The sequence below is a fragment of the Ammospiza nelsoni genome, chromosome 3 (assembly GCF_027579445.1).
Source record: "Ammospiza nelsoni isolate bAmmNel1 chromosome 3, bAmmNel1.pri, whole genome shotgun sequence".
NCBI lineage: Eukaryota > Metazoa > Chordata > Aves > Passeriformes > Passerellidae > Ammospiza > Ammospiza nelsoni.
Window position 1 is genome coordinate 57,118,426 of NC_080635.1, and position 23,260 is coordinate 57,141,685.

Genomic DNA, 23,260 nt, shown 5'->3' on the forward strand with positions numbered 1-23,260 from the left:
CTCTTGCCCCTGCCCCAGTGTCAGAGCATGCCTGTATCAATTTCCAGCTCTGTCTCACAGTTTCCCCCTAGGACTGGGGTGGGGCGACTCACACGTCCTACAATGTCTACTCCACCAGTCAAGGTTCTTATGTCCTCTCTTTTTGCCCAGTGTATGCTTTCTTCTTGTGTCCCATGAGAAGTTTTAGCATGAATGCTGTGCCTACAAAGCTCTCTGGGAGGGTTAAAACCTGATACCAGCTGATCCAGCATTGAACTGTCAGCCTGCCTGGATGGACTGCCCTCATGGATTTTTGCCTTCTTTGTTGTAGTGAATTTTTGCTCTAATGAAACACGGTCAGAGTTTAATAATATTCCCTTGTTCAACTGCAGGAATTTCATGCTAAAATCTCCCATCTTAAAAAGATACCTTGAAAGGTATACCTTGTCAATTAAATCAAACTGTAATTTTACAGAGATGCATTAAAAGCACTCACATCGAAATTGTGATTGATGGCTTATACACAGACAAGTTCTGTAAATGGTCCAACATCTGTAAAGATGATTATGGGTATATCACCAGGAACAGAAACTCATGTGAAACCCCACTTAGACACTTCAGAACATGAACTTATTGAAGTTGAAACCCACTGATTAAAACGATGTCCCACATTTATCTTCAGTTACCAGCCACCACCCACTGCCACATCAGAGTTATAAGATTTTTTTCCCAGAAAGTGGCACTCAGAATTGCTGCTCGGAGGTGTGGTAAGGAGCAAGTTCAGAGCACAGGTGGGGATCACAGAATTACAAATGCTATCAGTAGTTTACTGACATGTCATTAAGAAGTAATGTGATGCCCTCACCTAATGCCTTTCTAAAGTTAAAAGAAAACACAGAAGAAATAACCTACAGTAATGAAAACAGCCAAATGAACACAATAATAGTAATATTAGTAGTAGTAATTAGGATGTGAATTAGTTTGAGGTACCCAGGCAGATGAAGTGCTATAAAGATTTCTAGATCTATATCACTGGTGTCAATCACCATCATCATTCAATAATCTCAATCTTACTCAAAAAAAGTACCAGCTGGAAGTTCTTAGTAATTATAAATTTAAAAAAAATTAAACTTCATCAGGACATCTATAAATTATTTTTCACAAAACACTTTAGAGGGTCTGATTATAAGCTTATTGAACCATAATCAAACAAAACACTGAGAATTATTAAGGCATATTTGGACTTCCAATATATGAATTGCCCAGGAAAAGAACCTGAGCCTTGTGGTGTAGACCCTTGCCCTGTTAAATAAACTTTCCCCCAATTTGTAAGGCAAATGAATGATAACATTTTTAAAAGAGATCTCAATATGCTTACAAGTTAAATGAGACATTCCAGAAGAGAAATGTTTATTTTAAAACACAAGAAGGGAAACCAAAAGAGTCTGTTTTCCAAAGAATGAAAATGCAAACCCAGCAAAATGGAGAAAATCTGCACACATCCTAAATGCACATTTATCTTAACCTTAGTAACCACATGATTACCAGAGACTTCTGGATGGCTTTTCTTATGAATATATGAAGAGCAATGAAATGGAACTTTATAGTGGGTGGTTTGCAAGGAAAAACTTTGTTCAAGTGTCTTATTTGCAAAATGGTCTGCTCATGAAACCAGGAAAAATAGCAGCTACCTCCACACCTTAATTTGCAGGAGTGGTAAGAGCAGAAAAGAGAGAGACTACTATGTGGTTTGTTAAGCATTCAGGCTTAAAGGTCATGGATCACTGGAACACTGTTCACTGACAAGTAATATTTAATAACAGTGATATAACAACTTTAAAAGTAGTCAAGTGTTTCCAGGGACCAAAATGGAAATGAGTATATACACAAAGAAAACTCCAGAAACTATGGCCTGGGTGGAAATGCAAAATATCTTTGCCTTTAAATCACCTCCACATGATGGAATTTCTCTGGAAAATCCCAATCATTCTGCAAAAAAGATATAATCTCATTAAACATTGTAATGTTTACTGAAAATTTTTCAGCATAAGCTGTACATCCTCTCCCTGCCTCTCCACTCTCAGACCTCTTCTTCACAGTTTTCCTGCCTACTCTATGAACTTTTGTGGAGCTGCCGCTGCTCTGCTCTGTGGAGCTCCTTATTCACGGCCAGTAAGCAACAACAAGACGGAGGGCAGAGGTGAACAGACCTCTCTTTTGTTACTTCCTGAATCCCAGAAGGGCTCCATGCACCCCCCTAGGCAGGGATACAACCTCCTGCTCCAGCCTCAGTGCAGTCACAGGAAGGACGTTTCAATCCTGGAGTCCCCTGGCTGCCACCAGCACTCCTAAACGGCACACTCCACATTCAAATTACATCTTCCCCTTCCCTCCCTGCTCCCAAAAGAATAAACCTTTCTGGAACAGAAGATTAACTTCTATCCTTTAATCTATATTCATTCACATTCAGCAAGTGGGTAGGAGGTTGCAGACAGCACGGTCGAATGATTTACACCCTGCTGCCAGAAAAGGGAGGACAAGAGCAGCAGCAGTCAGGCTTTTCGGCAATTCTGTGGCTCCCTGGAAGAGCTGCAGCCCTCCCTGCTGCTTCTCTCCCACCCACAGCTTAAGAAAGGCTCACTGTACATTTATAGACAGCTCATTTATTACTGCAGTGTAACTCACCCTTCTGTGCTGTCCAAACACAGAGCTGACCTTAAAACAAACCCAAAGCTACAGCTATACATTTGTGCTGTCTAAATGTCTGCAGTCCCAGTCAATCCGTGAAGCTCTGCAATCACCTGACAAAGACAGACTCTGTCCCAGCAAGTTTCTACAATGTAGATGTAAGATAAGAACTGGATGCAAAGTACAGGTGAAGGAAACAGAAGGCAGCAATGATTTTTTATTCAGTGTCTTACTTGGGAACATGCTGAATGAAAGACATTTATAAATGTTGCCAGCAGAAATAAGACCAAAGTAGTAACAATGTAGATAAGAAAAACCATGCATTGGTATATTTAACCCTGGCTTTGTGTATTTCCTGTGAAGTTAGTTTACAAACAGCTCCCTGTTCATGCCACAGCATAAGCAGATGCTTACACCACACAAGTTGTTTATTAGGTTACTTCTGGTTGTACACAACCTATGATGTTCCTACTGTACAGCTACAAAACCTCTTTCTCCAAAACCCAGAACCATTCCCATCCTGCCCAGAAGCAAAACAAGGTTTGGATTTTGCTTCTGCTTTTGTTAGGCATCATTAAAGGGCACATATGATGAGGAGTTTACAGCATATGTACCTGGCAAAACACTTCTGTTCAAGATCTCAGAGTTCCAGAAACAACTGCATCTAAAACTATTTAGGACACAAACACAAAACCCAGTTTGTGTATACTTCCACTACTTTAGGTTGCTTAAGGATGTTTAATATGGCTCACATACAGGAAGGAAGAAGTCCACAGGGAAAACTGAACTATCCCTGTGGACTTCTTGAAATGCATCTATGCAACTATCCCTATGAACTATGAAATGCATCAGAAGAATGAAGTCTGATTTGCTTTTATTTAAAGGTAGCCAGAACAGCTATTTACACCTGTTTGGTAACTTACCCTGTGGTGTTCCTACCTCCCTCCCTTCTCAGCAGCCTGCACTGGTGCTGATTCATAAACAGCAACTCCAGAAACAAAACACAACACTATTGCCCTCTAATAAACCTACTTACAAATTCATTACAAATTAATTAAGTGGAACATTTTTCTGCTCTGATTTATATTGCTCTGTTTAAACTTCACAAACTTCAAGAATGCCTCTTGGACATGTACTGAGATGCTTCAGTTTCAGCTGTGATATCTCAGTACTAGACAAAACTTCCCTTGCTTTTAAGCCAAGCTTTCCCTTAAGGAGGTCAATCAGAATTTGACACTGCTCTTTCTTCATGTATAAAAGAAAAGCAGTGAGAAAGTTCAGCTAAAAAATTTAACAAATACTAATCACAATTAAACTTATCACTGTTGCATAATCATACTGCATTTATACAAAACATAGTATTTGTTTTTCACATAATTTAAATTGTTTATCCAAATTTTCACAGGCAACCTATGTCAGAGATCCAAAGGTGTCTTTCTCAGATATGCAGGCTAGCAGGCATAGAAAAAGAGGTCACGTGTAGAAATTAACTATAATGTGGGAACAAAGATGCCTTAGCTATACTGGAAATCTCAGGTTTTGAGTCTACAAAGAATTAACTTTCAGAGCTACATTACCCAGCAAACCCAGAGCACAAGCAGCTATGCTTTTAACACATCACAAGTGGCAATGTGCACACTGCAGTCCTCAGAGTGGTCTTTTTAACTAACTGCTTAAAGCACAGAGGGAGATGTCCTCTACTGCAGCACTGGGAGACAGGAAACAGGGAACAATAACATTCCAACACTGACTTCCTCTCAGAAGGGTTTCCCTTCATCATGGGTGCCCCAACACGTATCCACCTCAAACATCCAACATTTCCCCTTGCAAGGCTTGCCCCCAGCCCACAAGGGGTGTACAGCTTCAGCAGACGTGTTCACCTCAGATGAAGCTTTCCATGCCAGAAACCTGCCTCCCTGATGAGCTGTTCCAGGAGATTTCAGCAAAGCCATTCCCCTGAGGCTTTTTGAGAAAGAATGCCCTTTTTTGCTCATGTTGAAAAATTTTGGTGACCTTTCCCCTGAGAAGACAAGCACCCCCAGGCTGACTAGCAGGGACATGAACCATATCCTCGAGTCTCAGGGAGAGACAGCAGCAGATTCAAGCATAATGGAGAATTTGTTTTGCAGAGTAGTGCCTTTTGCTGCCTTAATGTAAATTCCCCTACTTTTGACTATACTGGGGTGAGGGGAAGAGAAACCCTCCAAATTCATGTATCCTCAATAGGAATTTCTAGCAATGGTCCTTTGCAAGGTTCAGCTCAGGCTTTACAAGGCCTTAACTCACAACTGCCATTCTCAGGTGCTGCCAGTGATATCTGGCTCAGATCCAATCCTCTGAGGCAAGAGCATGGAAAAGTTTGCTCCCATATCTCAGTGACTCTCTGCAAGCCACAAACAGTATCGAAAAGCATGCTGTGCAATTTCAGGGCAGAGGAGACATAAAGGAGTGCTACAGAAAGATAGGAAGGACAAAATGGGAACCAAGGAAAGCCTGGTGGACACCCCTCTTAACTTCTGTGTACTTAAGAGGGCAGAAAAATTAGGAATGGGGATGAAAATGTTGTCAGGCCTGCTGAGAGAACTATGGAGAGAGCTCTGGAATCAGCAGAAATGAAGAACATGAGAAAGATTAATACTAAAATGCAAAAGATCATGTAAGGGATGCAGATGGGATTTACTGAGATAAGACTTAGGACAGAGAGGCAGAAAGATCATAAGCAGGAGATTGTGCAGAGGGGAATGCAACTTTTTCAAATGAGGAGACAAATGAGTATAAAAGGAGGGGGCCAGGGGACCAAAGATCTGGAGAGGAGAAAGGACAAAGACTTCAACTGGTTCAGTGGAGATGCTTTAAAAAAAGAAGTCACATTTGGGATTAAAGTGTAGAGGAATCAATTCACATAAGTGAATCCCCCAGATTTCAGACAGAGTTCAAGATTTCTGAAGCTCAACCTATGTTTACATCAATATATGTGAAATACACTTTAGTCTCTTCTAGTCATTCTGTAGATACCAATGACCTTTTAATTATATTATTATACTGACAGGGGTGCAGATGCAAGTATTGTAATAGTGCATTTACATTATTCTTTAATTTTGCAAAGGTAAAACAGAAATGTCTATGTCTTTCTACAGTTACAAGCATTTATACACATTATGAATGGGGGCTTCTGACACCTATGAACTGCAAGGGCAAAACACAGATTTTTTTTATAACTTCAGGGACAACATTTTACTCAGGGGAAAATAAAATCACTTCAGTAAGTGACTCTAATTGAAGTTTAGGTCTATTATAATTACATTACTACTTGAAAAAGTCAGGCTAGGTCCTGAAGAGGAAAAGGTCAGTGAGTTCTGTCCTGGCCAGTACACCTGTCAGCATGACACGAGCAGGAAGCAGAGGTATCCAATTTCTCATCACAAACTTGCCTAAAACAAGCTTCAAGCTGCACCTATTCAAAATTGTAATTATCCTTAACAGATCATCTGATAAAACGTAGCAAATGGTGGAAAAGTTCACTCTATCCTTGTTGCAATGCTTGCCTGTGCAAGAATCACAGCAGCGTGCCTCAAAACAATGCTAACCTAACTGTCCTTCCAGGTCACAGGCAAAATGGCTGTAGTGCTAGAAAAACAGTTGGTTTTCAATGCTTATCCTGGAACAAAGGTGCCAAACAGCACCTGTACAGCCTCCTTTCATTCATCCTAAGCCTGCCAAATACTTCTTGTCAGCAGCTGGAAAGAAAACTGGAAAACCTCAACAGCTCTCCAGGATCACTTAAAAATCACATTAACCACATCCCATGAAGTCAACTTCTACTTCTGTCTACCAACCTGGCACTGTTAAAATCACCCAGATATTTAAAAGGCAACAGAATTTATGACTTTTATTTACTAACCAATGACCTAACATCATTAGGTCAATATGGGCATAAAAAAGGGTGAAATTCTATTTTGCCCCATTCCTCCATAGTATTTTACTTCATGACAACTCCATGTTCTAAGGACAAGATAGGCTGGAAAGGACACTGCCCAAAATACTGTGCTAGGCTAACTCTTAATGAGCTGACTTTTGATATTATGACTAGTACCAGGATCCTACATGCAATTTCACAATCATCCATGTTAGTAGGTCATTTGTGCTCAGCTAACCCTGGAAACCAGTTCCTGGCACACTAAAGACAAAAAGGTAATCAAGAGCAGCCATCAGGTATTCACCAGGGGAATGTTGACCAGTCTGATAACCTTTTAACTATGAAATGACTGGCTCGGTAGATGAATGGAAAGCAGTGGATAGTGTCTACCTTGACTTCAGGAAGGCTTTTAACTCCCTTAGCATCATCCATGCACAAGCTGGAGGAGCAGGAGTTGGATAAGCAGACAGAAAGTTTGACTGAGAACTGGCTGAACCAACAGGACCCGAGGGTGGTGATCATAGGCACAAAATCTAGTTGGAGGCCAGTGGCTGGTGGCATACACTAGGGGCTAATACTGCCTTCCATACTGGTTTATGTATTTGTTAATGATGTGGCTAATGGGAAAGAGTGTGGATATAAAAAAGAAATTATCAAGATAAATAAACAACACCACCACCGAAACTAATACAAAAAAGCTCCCACTCCGTAAAAATCTAAAACCCAAACAAATAGCACTCCCACCAAAGGAAAGGAAAATATATGCAAATTTGCTTTGCATTTTTATACCAGAAATGTAGAGAATGTAGATTCATGGATGTGAGAGTTGACACCCTTTCAGTTCCAGCCCTGAAACCTGTTTGAAAGTCCTGGAAACAACAGTGAGAACATATTCTTTTTAAGTACGTTTCTACTGCCTACAGAGAATGTAGCATCAGCAAATCCCTCTACTAGAGGACAAAAAGCATTAGACTACATCTATAATGATAGTTCTTGGATGGGGGTAGAAGGTGATTAAAATAGCACCTATGGATCTTTTCCTTTTGTTCTTCTGCTGTCCTCAATCTGATACCTCTTCAGTTTTCAGCTCTTTGTATGTGGGTTGCCCCCCTCCTCTTTCTCCCTCCCTCTGCCAAAAAAAACCCCCACCCTGACACAAAAAAAAATCCCAGCCCTCCTTACTACTTTTAGACTCTGCTCATAAGGTTCTGGGGGTCCTGGTGGACAACAAGATCTCCATGAGCCAGCAGTGGCCCTTGTGGCCAGGAAGGCCAGTGGTATCCCAGGGTACCTTAGGAAAAGCATTGCCAGCTGCTCAAGGGACAGGATTCTGCCCCTCTACTCAGCCTTGATGAGGCCACATCTGGAGTGCTGTGTCCTGTCCTGGGCTCCTCAGCACCAGAGACATGGAGTGGGTCCAGTAGAGGGCAATGAATATGATTAGGGCACTGGGGAATCACTCTTACAATGAAAGGTTGAGAGAGTTGTGCTTGTTCAACCTTGAGAAGAGGGGAATTTTGTCAATGAAGCACCTGAAGAGAGAGTGTGAAGAGGATGTTTCCAGGCTCTTCTCTGGGGTGCCAAGCACTAGGATGAGAGGCAATGGGCAGAAACTGATGCACAGGAAGTTCTACATGAATATGAGGAAGGGTGACTGACTGAGCACTGGAACAGATTGCCCAAAGAGGTTGTGGAGTCTCCCTCATTGGAGGTACTCAAGGACCATCTGAACACAATCCTTTGCCAAGTGCTCCAGGACAGCCCTGCTTGAGCTGGGAGGTTGGATCAGACACTTTCACACGAAGCTTTCTAGATTCTTTATCAGTTGCTGCAGGAAACAGGCTTGGGCATTTCACAGGTTCACAACTCCTTCAGTTCTTCCATAACTAAAAATGCATTTGCCTTATTCACTCTACATCCACTGTAGTGATGCTTGAAGTATTTTCCAGAAAACATTTATTGGTATTCTTGCTTGTAATTGGAAAATCTGTTACAAGATATTAATTTTAGTTTTCAGTTTCTCAAGTTGTAGAGTTCACAGCACAGGAGGATGAGTGAGGGCTAAGGAACCAAAACCATGGAAATCATGCCTTATGGGTGGTTACTATACACAGAAGGGGACTTGGTTCTGCAACATCTGACAACCTTAAACAGTCCAAAATGAAACTCAGGCAAGAGTTGAATGTAGTGAAACAGCACCAGCTATGGAAACCAATGAAATCTTGGAGAAGCAGCAACCTTTCTCAGAACTTTGCAGGGTGGGGTACTGCTGTTTAATCACAACATGAATTTTAGTTATCAAAGCCTTCACATTTTTCCCCTGCTATTGTGGGACCATGCAGCTTAGAGCTGCAGGTGGGGAAGAGTGTCTCCAGCTGGCTGGTATTTCCTATCTCAGATGGCCACATATACCTACCTGGAGCTCCAGGTTCTACAAAGAGCACACTAAGCACTTCTTTGTGTGTTAAACATGTAGGCTACAAACAATAGCCAAGGAAATCAACTGTCATCTTAAAAAATGCAAAGCAGAATGATGCTGATGGCACAGACACAAGTACAGAGTGAAAAGAACAATCCACAGAAGGACTCATCCATATTTTTCCCTCTACTAGAAAGAAGAAATGAAAGATACTGTTAGGCTAGGGATTGGACAAAAACTCTACTGCTGCTAATAAATGCTACACCCCTTCAGAATAAGTACTAAAAAATGTAATTCCTTTATATTACAGCCAAGCAACAATATTTTCCAGCAGATACATATGCCACATTCAATACTACAGACCAAGGACAGAGAGAGAACAGACTGCAGCTGTGAGCTGTATGAAAGGGACAGGGGAAAAGGCAGGAAAGAACTTGCAGGGCTAGGACTCGGGGAAGACTGCGAAAAATTAGTAAGACTCTTCAGATAAAGCATAAAAGGCAGTTAAATCCCTCTTGCTTCTTACTATACATTCTAGGACACAGAGCAATCTAATTTATTTTTATCACTCTTTGTTCACTACTGCAGTCAGCTGTAGGATTTTTTTTCTCTTATTTCTTCATGAACACACAGTAACATCTTAGATTTATCTAATTAAATAAAAACTAGAAATACATTTGAACAACGATGTTACACTAATTTATAAAGACCAGCAAATGCCAGTTCCTTTGTCAGGTCCATCTGTCCCATTGTGAAATCAAGCAATGTAAAAAATGGCATTAAGGAACAGTCAACACTGTATTAACCAAGCCCCCTACCTTGACAATGCTTTTTAGATCCTGCACATACATCCTCTCTGTCTCCAGAATCTCTTGGACGACTCTGTCTACGTAGAGGAGCTTTGGAGTGGTGGGCTCTGTGACCAGGGACATTGCACAGTTTTTGCTTGCTCCTTTTGGTTCTGCTTTCCTTGGCATGCTTGGCCTTTTCTCAGGGCTTCCCTCAGGATCCTCTTGCTCCACAGCAGAGTTTCTGCATGTCTTGCTGCTGGAAAATCGCCTGGCTGGGACCAGCTCTAGCTTGATGGCACCTGTTTCCTTATCCTGGTTAAACAGACCCAGGTGGCTGTTTGAAACCAAGGTCATTCTGCTTCCAAAGGAGCAGTGGCTGTCCCTGGAGGATGTGGAGGAGGAAGTGGAACTAAAGCTGACAGGACGGTCACTGTCTGACAGGTCCATGGTGTTTTTCTCACAGTAGTGGAAAGTTCTGCTCTCCTTGTGCAAGTCTTCCTCCTTCTTCTTGGAGTCAAGGGCCTCTGTCACAGCTGGTACAACATCAAGAGGTAAGTGGAAGTCATCTAAACAAACACAGAAACAAACAAGAAGTGAGTTTATTGTTACTGCTCCATGTAACGTGAAAGTTGACGGCAGATACTTTTAAATCTTTTTGCATAGAAAGCAGCCAAAACTCAATTTAAACCAAAAGACAACCAGAACAACATGGTTTGGGGCACACTGTAACTCTAATGCTTTTTAGATTGTGGGGATCCCCCAATGAGGGCTACAACACCACATTCCTCCTGCTCACACTTCTGCCTCTGGCACATCCTTCTTCTGCCAGTGTGCTGGGCTTCTCGCTGGCACATCCACTGCTCAGGCTCAGCACAGGACAAAAACAGAACCTAAAACATTTTCTCCAAGGTTATAAAAGACCCACATAAGTTTACTGGGAGCAGTCCCTGCTATCTCCCAGCTGAGCCCTGACCCTGGCTTGGGAGGTTTGGAAACCTCAAGAAACACACAGTGATTCCAGAAAGCATCTTTCATTTTGGATTCCCTAAAGCCAACAGTCTTAAAAAAACCTAAAAGCAGTTATCAATTACCAGCTCTGTGGCTTGCACAAAAATACTAAAAGCAGAATGATTTCCCAAAGAAAATAATGTAGTGTCTGAAGAAAGAGTCCCAACCGGAAAGAGTGCTGCCAAATAATTCAGTTTTCTACTGGGAAAAATAAGTAATTCTAAAACTGTTCTGCTCAAGCCAGAATATTACCCCCTGCTGAACTGACCCAAAGCTGTTTTTCAGATCAGTGCAACAACAAAATAAGACGTCTGTCTTTCTGTTGGCATTTCAATTCTGCTTTATTTTCCTTGCCAAACTGCCCTGCAGGACACTGTCCACAATGCAATGCAGATTTGTCACTGGCCAAGTTGTGTGTAATACAGCATAAGAATCAGCAAAAGTAGCTGCAGATAAGTTCAATACTTCAAAGCTCTGTTTCAGTAAGAAGTGTCCTCCCAAAAAAAATCTTGCCACAAACTCATGGAATTTCATAATGCCTGTCCTGTGAAAAAAGGGAAACTTGCAACAATTTAGGAAGAAATACAATACTGAAGCTACCCACAGTACGGTAGCTTAGTCCTTATTTTAGTCCAGTGACAACTTTTCAAAAATTCATACCAGTAATTACAGCTCTTGACAGCAGTTTCAGTAAAGAAACCATAAAGCTGCAAATCAAACCCGCCCAACCTTTAAGGTGGCCCTTCTTGAACTGAGTCAGACTTGCTGTGCAATTACAAGCAGAAACCTCCCTGACACACAGCTCCTGCAGCTGTCAGAGCAGGGGGAGGATTTCATCCAAAGCTGAAAGCAACTCTCCCATTTTTCAAAATAAATCCAAAGCGAGCAGAAATAAAATACCAGGGAAGAATGTTTTCATTTATTTGGCCTATCTTGAATGCATAAGATTTCATTTGTACGTGAGTATTACTAGCACCATTTCAGTCATGATGGGATTAGCTTTCTATTAAGAAGAAGTATTGCCCTCAAGGTGATGCAAAGAATTAAAACTGAGAGTAATTTGCTCATTACAAGGGTTAGAAATTGGCCATGAGATTAAAAACCTAATTCAGAAGGTCTGTACCTCTGGTTTTATCTTGTAGTCTGAAAATCTATATCCTTTCTTTGTGCCAGGTTCTAGTTTTGAAGCATAGAAGCATATTTTCATACCCTTTTTGAAAAAATCACATCAAGTACCAATTCAAAAATAAGATCTAAAGCAGTAAAATAGGGAAAAATTAAAACACAAAAATGCAGAAAAGTTAAAAGAGAAAATTGAAATTCTCTTGTTTCTATGTGGGTACAGAAAATGATGTGTGCCTTGCTATTATTGGTGATAAGAAAGTATACATTTTTGATAAGAAAGGATGTATTTTTGTTATCAGCTTTGGATCATTTTTCACATTCAAGTTAGAAAGCACAACACTGCTGAATGAAAAATGCCTCCTTGAAAAATGTGCAGGATAAACAAGATAACAGGAGCAGCACTTCTGCTAAGTTACTCCAAGGTATTTTACTAAAATTACATGACAAAGAAACACCTGATTAGCTACATTTAGAAGGGAAGTAAAGGCAAAAATATTATGAAATTCCATTACCCCACATTCTTTTCTTCCTGTTTCATTGACATATGGTCTGCCTCTCAGGTAATAATGCAAAGGCATTAATAGTAGTATTACAAAAATTCTTCACAAAAAGAAGAATTTTTGTAATATTATAAAAAGTAGCTTCACAAAAATTTTCAGTAATATAGAAAATAGAAGCAAAATACAGCTCATATCAGTGACAGTGGAGTCAGAAAAAATGGTAAGGTAGTTTTACATAGGGCACACTTGTGGCCAGAAGCATTAGGAGAACATAACATGTTTTAGAAAACCAAAGTAAATCCACTTATTCCTGTGTTTAATGACAGTGTCATTGCTTTCTAAAAAAGCTGAGGATTAGTTGTAATAGTTAAAATGGGCTTGCTCTTCAACACCTGCATTTCCAGCGACCTTGGCAAACCTCAGGCAACTGCAAGGCACAGCTAATTAATTGCATGCAACATGGTTGATTCAAGTTCCTCTATTTTTTATACAAATAGCTATTCCTGTATGTTTCTACATAAATTACACCAAACTAGCTATTTTCTACTTGGTCTGTTGTGTCCTCAGAGCCTCATCCTGACTAGTAATCTGAAAAGTTCCTTTTTACTTCATTTTTACTCCTTTCCCAGGTAGATATAAATTGTCATTTGGCTTCTCTGTGGAGAGTTCTGTTATAATTTTGTGCACTCTGTCTCCAACCAGTCAAATATGTTTCTCAGGGTGCACTGTGATGGTGCAGGAGCCCAGTGTTCCTGCAGAGCAGCAGGTAGGCACCTGGGCAGCTGGCACACCTGGAAGAAAGGCAGGGCACAGCAGAGTGGGGATTTCAGCGTGGCACGGAACCAGGAAGCAGCTCCCTTCCCTCAGCTGCCAAGTGCTACACCAAACACCCTGCTCATGGAAATCAGGACTTGGGGGCACACCCTGGTTCTGCCCAGCTCCCAGTTCCTGCCTCAGATATAGGGAGCTGTGAAAAACCTATAGCCCTTCCCAGTAACACTGGATCTGTCAATCTTCCAAGGCTTCACAAGTTTGTCTTCAGAAACCCATCTGAGCGCTGGTGAGGCCACACCTCAAATGCTGTGTTCAGTTTTGGGCCCCTCACTGAAAGAAAGACTGAGGTGCTGGAGTGTGTCCAGACAAGGGCAACAGAGCTGGGAAGGGTCTGGAGCACAAATCTTATGAGGAGCATCTGAAAGAGGTGAGGGTATTCAGTTCAGACAAAAGGAGGTTCAGGGGAGACCTTATTGCTCTCTATAACTACCTACCTAAAAGGAGGTTGTAGCCAGATGGGGTTTGGCCTTTTCTCCCATATAACAAATATTAGAACAATAGAGAGAAAGAGAAATAAGAGAAAACAGCCTCAAGTTGCACCAGAGGAGGTTTAGATTGGATACTAGGAAATATTTCTTTACCAAATGGGCTGAACAAGAATTACTGTCTCAAGTGCCTTCAATCCAGACCCAGAAAAACCAATGACTGGTACCCACCACAACTGCACTGCGGGTACACAGGGAAATGGAGTCACCATCCCTTGAGGTACTTAATTAAAGGATGTGTAGATGTGACACTTGGTGACCTGGATTAGTGGTGGAATTGGCATAACCACTGGGCTAATAGTTGGACTTGATCATCTTAAAACACTTAGGTAGGAAAATAACCTCTACAATTACCCCTGCTGTTAAAATTAGGAAGAGTTTTTAGATGATTGCTGCAGTAACAAGGGCATCAGGACAGAGAGCAGTTGAATGGAGTTCATTGCCACAGCCACATGCCCATCCTCTTTTCTCTTGTCAGCATCTGTATTTGGCTTCTCAGAACTCTGAAGAGTAGTTTTAGTCTGCAGTTTTACCACTAACCACTGCAGTTTGGCTTTTCAGAACTCTGAAGAGTAGTTTTACTCTGCAGTTGTACCACTAAGTAACTTCACCCTTGCACCAGCTACCTAAGGTCTGCAGCAAATGCCTGGTGAGAAATTCACCAATTAATTAATGAGAGTAAAGAGAGAGTAAACAGCCTTCCCCAGGTTTGCTCTCTATGAATCATAACTGACCCAGTGCCTTTGCAAACACTGTAACCTCTTGCAAATTTCTGTCTTTCATAGAAACTTACCATAAAAAGCAAGTACTTTGTCCCATACCCTGTGGGACTGATTTACAAGCCCAGTCCACCCCAAATTCCCAGTTTCAGCAGCAGCACCAGGGTAGGTGCATTCATAAAAACTCAGTCTGCAAACACTGTGTGAAATTGCAGGTACCCCCAGAGCCTTTGGAGGCACACAATCTGAGCAAGTCCTCTATACCCTGACCCATGTCTGGCCTGGTTCACTGCTTTTTTTGTTAGGCTTTCTTTTGGTTACTGAACCTTTTCAAGGATGAACCAAAATAATATTGAGAACTTTTGTCAGTTGTGAATAACGGTATTTAACTCAGTCTGGGGAGAAAAAAAAAAAGAAATCTCCAATTTGCATACTTTAATTAAGGAATAACAGTAATTACTTGTTAGTTCAGCACTGAAAGGAGGATAATTACTACTTGTCCCTACTCACAAGGAAACGTGCTTCCCAAACAAGGTCATTTCTTGTTTGTGCCTTTGCATTAATTCAGTTACTCTCTCCCCCTTCCCAGCCCCTGCAAAGCTCCCTGCTCCTGTGTCACACTCACACTGGCATGGCATGACCCCAGAGTGCTCCCCAGCAAGAACAATGACACGTCCCTGCTCCACAGACAAGCAAGGGCAAGGAATACTACTGTTTCATCCCAACAGGCAAATCTAATATTAGTTACAGGGCTGAAGGCACATGCAAAACAACCATCTTGGCATGTCTCAGATTTTCATTGTGCAGTCACAAACAAGTTCTCACCAAAAATGCATAACCTTCTTCTATCACTTGCTTTTCTTTAACAAAAACCTCCTTCCTGTAATTATATTCATGGTAATGATACATGGGTTTCCATTATCTGTGCAGCTTTGGCTACGCTAGAACATTAGTATACAATGAGAGATAAAGTGCTTTGTCTTTAAATATAAAACTGACTTAAAGATATCAAAGTTCTATCTAAATATAGGTGTTTATTCCTCCAAGTTGTTTACTGCACATGAAATTTTATGACATACTGCATAAGTAAAAACTCCAAAGTTAATTTATATTCATGATTAGCATTGTTGTTGCCTTTCTCCTGGCAAGAAAAAGAGCACCTCAGGTGTTATCTACCAAGTCAACATTACCAGAAATTACAGTCCTCTGGAGTTTAGCTACCAAAAAGCAATGAGACTACAAGTAATATCTTTCCTGTTTTTTTTTTTCCCTGAGATATCTTCATATTTCAAATAAAGCATTCATACTGTGGATACAATAAAGCAAACTAGTTGAGAACAATTTCTACATTCAGTATCAAATCCAAAATGCAACACTGGAACTGTGAAACAAAAACGCTCTCCAGCTTCCTGAGAAAGATTAAAATCCATCCACTATGAATCCCAAATGATCTTAAACACACTCCCTATATCTTCTGCTCTGAATCCTGTCCAAGTGAAGGTCAGCAGATTTTTAATCACTAGATTTTGTATATGAATACATATCAGTTCTAAAACTAACACCCTCTGTGAAAAACAGCACGCTAGAGAGCTACAATATTTGCAGGATTAGATTTCTAGCCTGGACTGTCACAAACGATCCTCTGCCAAGTATTTTAACTGAACTTTGAGGAACAGAAATCCCATTTATTAGAAATCTCACAACAAGGGAAAAGAGTCACCAACTAATGTGCTTCTATCAGTCCACCCGCCGTCCCCCCACGGCCACTGCCCGCAGTACGTAAAGCAGAATAGCCTCTGTCACAACGCAGCACGCTAATGCCCGAGAACATTATTGCAGGGAAAATCCTCTGCGACAGTATCTCACCGCTGAGGAATGTCTCTGGCTCCTCACACCCGGGCTGAACAAGTCCTCTCTCTTTTCCAGCTCTCCCCGAAGGAGGGAAGAGCCCAGGACCTACCTGTGCGGCAGAGGGGAGAGAGGCGCGGGCTCTGCCTTCAGCTGCTCCCGAATTAGCTCATTGGGCACTCAGGTAAAACGAGAAGCTCTTACTAGTCTGTACAGCTCCTCCGCCAGAAATATTGCATGAGTCAGCTTTTATCTATCAAAACCCTAAACACAAAGGCTTCACAGAAACCTGATTCGCAACTTTCTCGTCGCTTTTTTCCCAGCGCACCGGCAGCCTTCGGCATCACTACAAGCTTTAAATGACATATGACATCATGCATTTCAGGGACAGGACAATGGGCATCGCCGTGGGTAACTTTAAAATGCACACTTCACTGAGTAACACCCACTAACTTCCATTTTTCCAGGCATAACACTGAGAAAACATCAAGTAGAGTCCCCACTTCCACAGCATTTCTTTGCTTGATTTGTAGACAATATTGATAAGCATGTAAAGCAAATAAATCACTTGCTGGTACTGGGAAATGTCTGTGTTTACGCTAGAAACTTCCATGAACTTGCAATATAATAGGACGATCCTGGGAAATAGAAGCATTCTGGATCTTATTCTGTCCTAAAATAAACAGGAACAGGCTTTTGCAGAGTGCTTGCTAAGCTTCAGTGGTTTGGGTTTTTTTTCAGGGCAAGAGAAATGAATTTTAGAAGAAAATGTGAAAACCATACCATCAAGTGTTCTGTGCTAAATCACAATGAAGACAAATAAAAGGAAAAGGAGAAAAGAAAAGGAAAAAAAGAAAAAAGAAAGGACACACTGAGAGGAGAAGCAGGAGAAAAGAAAATATGAAAAACAGAAAATAAGAAAAAAGGATATCAGCTGGTGCTAACCTGCTTACCCATGAGAAAGCTGACATCTCCTTTGCCTGCAGAGGGTGTGGTGGCATTTCCATCTTGGAGCTGGGAGGCAAAAGAAGTCAGAAGAGTTCCCAGCTGCTGGCATCACTTTCCAGGTGTGCTCTCACAGCTGCATGCTGAAATGTAGCCCACAAAGAGGCATTCTATCTTTAAAATTATACTTGAAATCCACTGCTGATGTCCTTGCACATGGCACAGCCTCAGCTTCATTCAGAGTATTCCTAAAGAGCACAGTCCTTGAACAATGCCTTACAGCAGGAAACTGGAGGTAGAAAAGGAAGCCTTGAGACCATTGGCAAAGCTGTGAAACACTTTGATCTGAACATCAGGGCTCTTGGGGTGAAAGTCCCTTTTACCCAGGCTAAGAGATCAGGTGTTTACAGCCTGCCATGCTGACATCACAGATCACTGAGATATGCTCCCTCCTGTATTCTCGGGGTTCTCCTGCAGCTTCTGAGGATTTTTTTTAATACTTACATATTTACATTAAAAGATTTGTTTGCAAGATCTGTGCAAAAGACTTTAGAGTGAGCTACCACATATTTGTAAGTTCTGGACACACTCAAAGGCACAGAATGGACAACACTGGTGCCAAAATTTTCAGTACATCTACAGTGCAGCACACAGCTACTCAAATCACTTGAATATGGCAAATATACCATAGGTTTGCTATGTTCCACATGCACACATATTTCTGTCAGGAGCTAATGATTTACTGCTCTGGACTTCTCCTTCCTCACACCTTGTGCCCACCTTGCCTACAAAGCTTCTATCACCTCCAAGTCAGAGGTTTGAACTAATTCCTGGACAGACCTGTAGAGCATTAACCAGACATAGCGCACTACTTGATCAATTCTGAGAAGTCTTAAGAAATACAAGTAGTATCAGCAGCTTCATCATCTAGTGGTGACAAAACTCCTGAACTCTGAAGTCTCAATGACAGAAAGTGCCCTACATCTGTTTCATTGGGCTGGGTAAAAACAGGGGCTGCAGCTTTGCAGTGTGAGCTTTAGCTGGTTCAGCCTGAACTGGCACAGGGAGCTCTCATGAGCACTCCTGTGGGTGGAGGAAGAGGGACACAGAGCTGAGATCCTTACTTTGCTCTGTCTTGGTCTTTCATCTCGGCACACCTGCAGTTGACCTTAGCTGTCCCTTCCATCCCCATGGATAAGTCAGCAGAATTTTCCCCCACACATAAGAATTTCCCCAGGAACAACCTCTCAACCTCCATCATTTTAAACATGCACAGCTCTGAGAGCTGTCAGGGCAGAAGAGTGGAAAGCAAAAAGCCTCCTGTTTTACTGATGTGCATCACAAATGAAACAGTACACAGATAGGTCAGAAAAATAATGGGCTGGCCCCACTTCTCATTTTCTGGTATTTCATGCATTTTGTTTATCTGCATTATATTTTAGGAGTTGCGTACCTTTCTCTGCTCCCACTTCCCTCTATTGTACGTTCAGTGGCATAAAATCACATTTTTAGTGTATAAGGGTTAAGATTTGAGAAGGGTGACCTGTTTTTATTTTGGAACAAGGCTTTGATTTTTTGAAACTCCAACAATAAGTGAAGTTTATAGATGTTAAGAACGATGTTATTCTATAGTTCCCAGCTGGCTAAGAATTTACTGAAAAATAAGTTATCCTCAGCAAAATTTTTAAAAATCACCCCTAACTCAACCACGAGGTACATTCAGGCTAAAGGACACACTGACATCTTCCCTGGAAATGCAATGTAATGTATTAATAACTCTCTGCAATGCAGTAGCTATTTAATCTGTACACAGTGCTGCAGAGACACCTAACAAAAGGAACAAGCCATCACATGCTGCTGATGTACTGCAACACAAACAGAGCATATGGATCCAATCCTCCATTTATAGGCCTTTTAGAAGAATTGCTTTGCATCTCCTTGTCAATTTTGAAGGCTGGCTTCTCTCCTCTTTAAAAAGAATTTTTAAAAGGCACAGTTCAATTATTTTCTACATCAGAACAAATGAAAATTCAGTGAAGATTTGTAGAATATGGAATTTGCATATGGAGGAATAACACCCCAGATGACAAGCAATCAAAGCTTTTACACCTTTTCTTTGCTCCTACTGGCATTTAGTGAAGAAATGTATGAAAAGTGTTCAACAGCATCCTGCTTGAATGTTTTAGTACAACTCAAACTCAGTTTTACACTCAAACCGTTGTGCCAGACTGAAAATACACACATAGGCTTCCATCCACCCAGCACCACACAGGATCAGGCCTTGCTGCTGGCACATCACTGGTGACTTTCCATGCCACACTGTATCACTGTAACAGTGCTTGAACTCCACATTTGGTTTTTACTTCTTCCTGGACTAATCTGGGCAAATGTCCTGTCAGACCAACATGTAACACACACGCTTTCAACTTCATCTAAGCAGCCCAAAGCTGCTACTGAAGTTCACAACTTTTCAAAGCCCACTGCAGCATAAACACACAGAGGGTCTTGGGTCAGCCAATACAGCACACAACATTTGCTGCTTTACCAAGAACATTGGAAGGTTTTTAAGACTAAAAATTGTTAACTGTCTCTCACTTTAAAGCAGGTAAAATACACTTGAGAAAGTGATGCAGTTTTGGAAGAAGGAAACGTAGCATCTATGAATCATTCTTGCTAGTTCCCATGAAAAACTCATATGACCAACATACAATAACTTGTATGACATCTTTTTACAACTCACCTCTTTCAATTTCAATATAACTTGTAACTGCAGTATCTAGCACAAATAGATTAGTTCTTTTAAACTCATTTTAACAGTTATTTGTTTCCTTCTGCCTCCAAATTCTGTTGACCCACAAATCTTTCCAGTGAAAATCCTGCATGAAGCAAAACACATTTTATAAAAGCCACTTCTCTCATACAGCAGACAATTTTAGATGCCAAATAGAAGTGAGTTTCAGAAGCTTTAAATAATTGATGGTTTTCTTTAAATACAGCTAAATGATCTCTCCCATTTGGTTTCCAACTAAAGCCACTTAGTGGAACCTCCTCTGCACCTCAGGAAGCAACCAGAATTTTGAAACAGAACTGAAATAGTAACAGCAGGCTCCTCCTGCTGAACAGATGTTCACATTTACAATGAAATGAAAAGTTTCTTCTGCGTTTTCTCTCTGGAATAAAAGTGTAAGTTGTAGAAAGCACTGTTCATGTTTACGTCTTGGAGAGAAGAATCCTTAAATTCTACGCAGGTTGGAACTAAGACATATTGGTGGTCTGGCTGCACCACAGACTGGCTATGGCATTTCAAGTCAGTTGTTTTCTTGTGCTCACCCTCCTAAAAGGGAACATTAAGTCTTATTTTTAAGATGGTGTTACAACAGTAAACTAACAGCTCTCTCAAAATCCCAGTTCAATAGGAAGATATGGAATGACAGTTAAAGGACTCTGGATTTAATAAACTACTGCAGCAGATTTTTAAAAAATACTATCATCAGTATTTTGACATCTCACAAACCATTAAACGAAAGGAAACAAAAAGAAACCAAGCAGATGCTCAGGTTCAAAGGAGTTTAACATACACAGTGTATTCTCACTGTATTGCTTCTACAGCTAAGCGTGGAATTTTACATAAATAAGGTCAAGTAGACTAAGACTGCCAAATGGCAGCAAAATAACTGGTCACAGCAGAAAAATCAAAGGTGTCTTGTTGCTGCCACAAACAGATCCTTAAAAATGTAGCCACCCCAGTTCTTAATTTTTTATTTTCTACTGATGACCCTATCACATCAGGACTGCCATTTACCTTGATTTGGTCCTTCCTAATAACCCCTTGGAGCATGGGGAGAACATCTGCATTTTTAAATTATGGGAATCATATTTTACACCTTTCGTCTCAATGTCCTTGCCTGTTGCAATACAGAGAAAACACAGTGCTACATGAAAATGAAACTTCCCTTCCCTGTCATTCCCTTCCCTGCCTTGTCAGCTTTTCATGCATGTCTATGAAAGCCACTCCAACAGATCCAGGTTTGTGATGAAGAAGTTTTCACACTGCTTTCAGAGTTGCTTTAAGGCCCTTATGCAGCATCTACAATGCTTCCTACTACTTCTTTGCTGTTATTTCATGAAGACAAACCATTGAGTGCAAAACTCCTATCCCAACAAGCAGTACCTTCCTTAGAGTTTTTGTATTCAAGAAGCAAAGCATGAATTGAGATTGAAATCTCTGCAATGTCAGTGTACAGAGCAGTGCAGCCTCTGCACCCATATGCAGATGGTGTTAATGCCTGCAACACTTACTGACATATCAGAATTCAAGATTAACAGTGACAACAATCACACTTCAGAAGCCACAGGGCAAGAAGCAAACAGATTAGAGGCCCTGACTTGGTTACAGAGAACATTTGGTTCATAATTCACAGCAACTGACTTCCTGAGTCATAAGCCTTTCTCTGTGTCTTCTTATCACAGCAATAAAAAGCTTAATTTGAACCAGACAGTCATTTTATTAATGCTATATATATTGCAGAATCTGTGCCTTCTTTACCAACAGCTACAGAAAAATAATCCTATTGACTTCAAAGCATCAAAACTCTGTAACATTTCTATCCAGGGGTATAGCCATTAAATTTTATAGACATATGTAACACCATACAAAGAACGTTAGTAAAATAAAGGGATCTTCAGATTTCTTCTGACCATTGGATTTATTATGCAATTTTTTGTCAATCTGGAGGAAAAAAAAACCCTGACAAATGCAAACAAGAGAGGGACATGAAACCTCTTAAAAACGTACCACTTTGTGGTTCACAGCAAGGTAGCTGAAATTTAAAACATTCATGAAAAGTCATCAGATGACAACAGTCTGCTACTATCCTTCTGCTTCTCTGGATTTTATAGCCAGTACCATTTTACTTCTCTTTTGCAGCCTTCAAGCACTTCTATATAGGCCAGTTTTCAGAGTTCTTGTTAACTACAGTAAACAACATCTAAACCCGTTGGTATTTAGTAAACAACTCAGATGAATCTTCTCAGTGTTTAGATCAGAGACAGGAAAAACAAAAACTTAGACTCCTATTTAAATCCAGTCAGTACAGCTAAAGCAGTTACTTTTCTCAGATTTTTCCTTTGCATTTTATAGTTCTTCTACATAGGGACATTCGGTCCCACCACTTTCCTTGTTTGGGTTTTCTACTTGCTTTTCTATGAGAAAGAAGTAGCAAAGCCTTCCTTTTTAAAATATTAGAGCCAGAATCCAAATCAAATTTTCAAATCCAAAACGCACAGACTGGACTTGGAGAAGCTTGGCCACAAAGGCCAATTTTGTGGTCTAAGACAGGTGAGGGTGGGGCTGAGAAGGGGAGGATGTATTAACTCTCTGGTGGAACTGCAAGATTTTCCTAACAAGCCATTCTAAACCCCAATTCTTTTTGTTATTCCTGTTTATAGAGAGAACATCAAAGCTTTCTCAACTCCATGGCCTACACACATGGGAACTTACCAGGTAATTCTCTTAAGAGCCATTCTCATGACTTATCTAGAGTATCTTTTTTTTTAAGAAAAACCCAAACCCCCACACAGTTAAACATTTCTCTTCTTCCAAAACCTGTGACCAAATTCAGACCATTAAGGTGTAAATCCTCAATGAAATAACTTCTGTTATGTCCACGCTTTTCCTTAATTTCAAATGTCATCTTCCAACTTCCCTCAGGGAAGCTTTCACTTGACATTCAAACATGAAACTCATCGTGAGGGGGGGAAAATCCTTCCCCTCTGTTCCATGCTGCCCCACGGGCACACTGTGGAGCAGCAGATCCCTGCAGGGCACCCACACAGACGAGCACGAAGCTGGCAGAGCAGAGCAGCCCTGAGGAATGGCCAACCACCCCAGGCTTCTCCCAGCCCTCTGACAAGGAGGCTGCAAGCTGAAAATCGGTTTCCCTCGGTCTGCCCTGACATCCCCAGTGCCCCAAGACTCTTCCCAGCTGAACAATGCCGCGCATT

General features: G+C 41.0%; 1 protein-coding gene across 1 annotated transcript in view; it reads right to left on the reverse strand.

Moving 5' to 3' along the window:
• Window positions 1-23,260, reverse strand: part of PLEKHG1 (pleckstrin homology and RhoGEF domain containing G1) — a 125,873-nt gene that overhangs the window by 36,157 nt on the left and 66,456 nt on the right. The window contains exon 4 of the mRNA XM_059468270.1: window positions 9,821-10,359. Coding sequence (XP_059324253.1) covers window positions 9,821-10,359 — 539 coding nt within the window. The remainder of the gene's footprint in view (window positions 1-9,820; window positions 10,360-23,260) is intronic.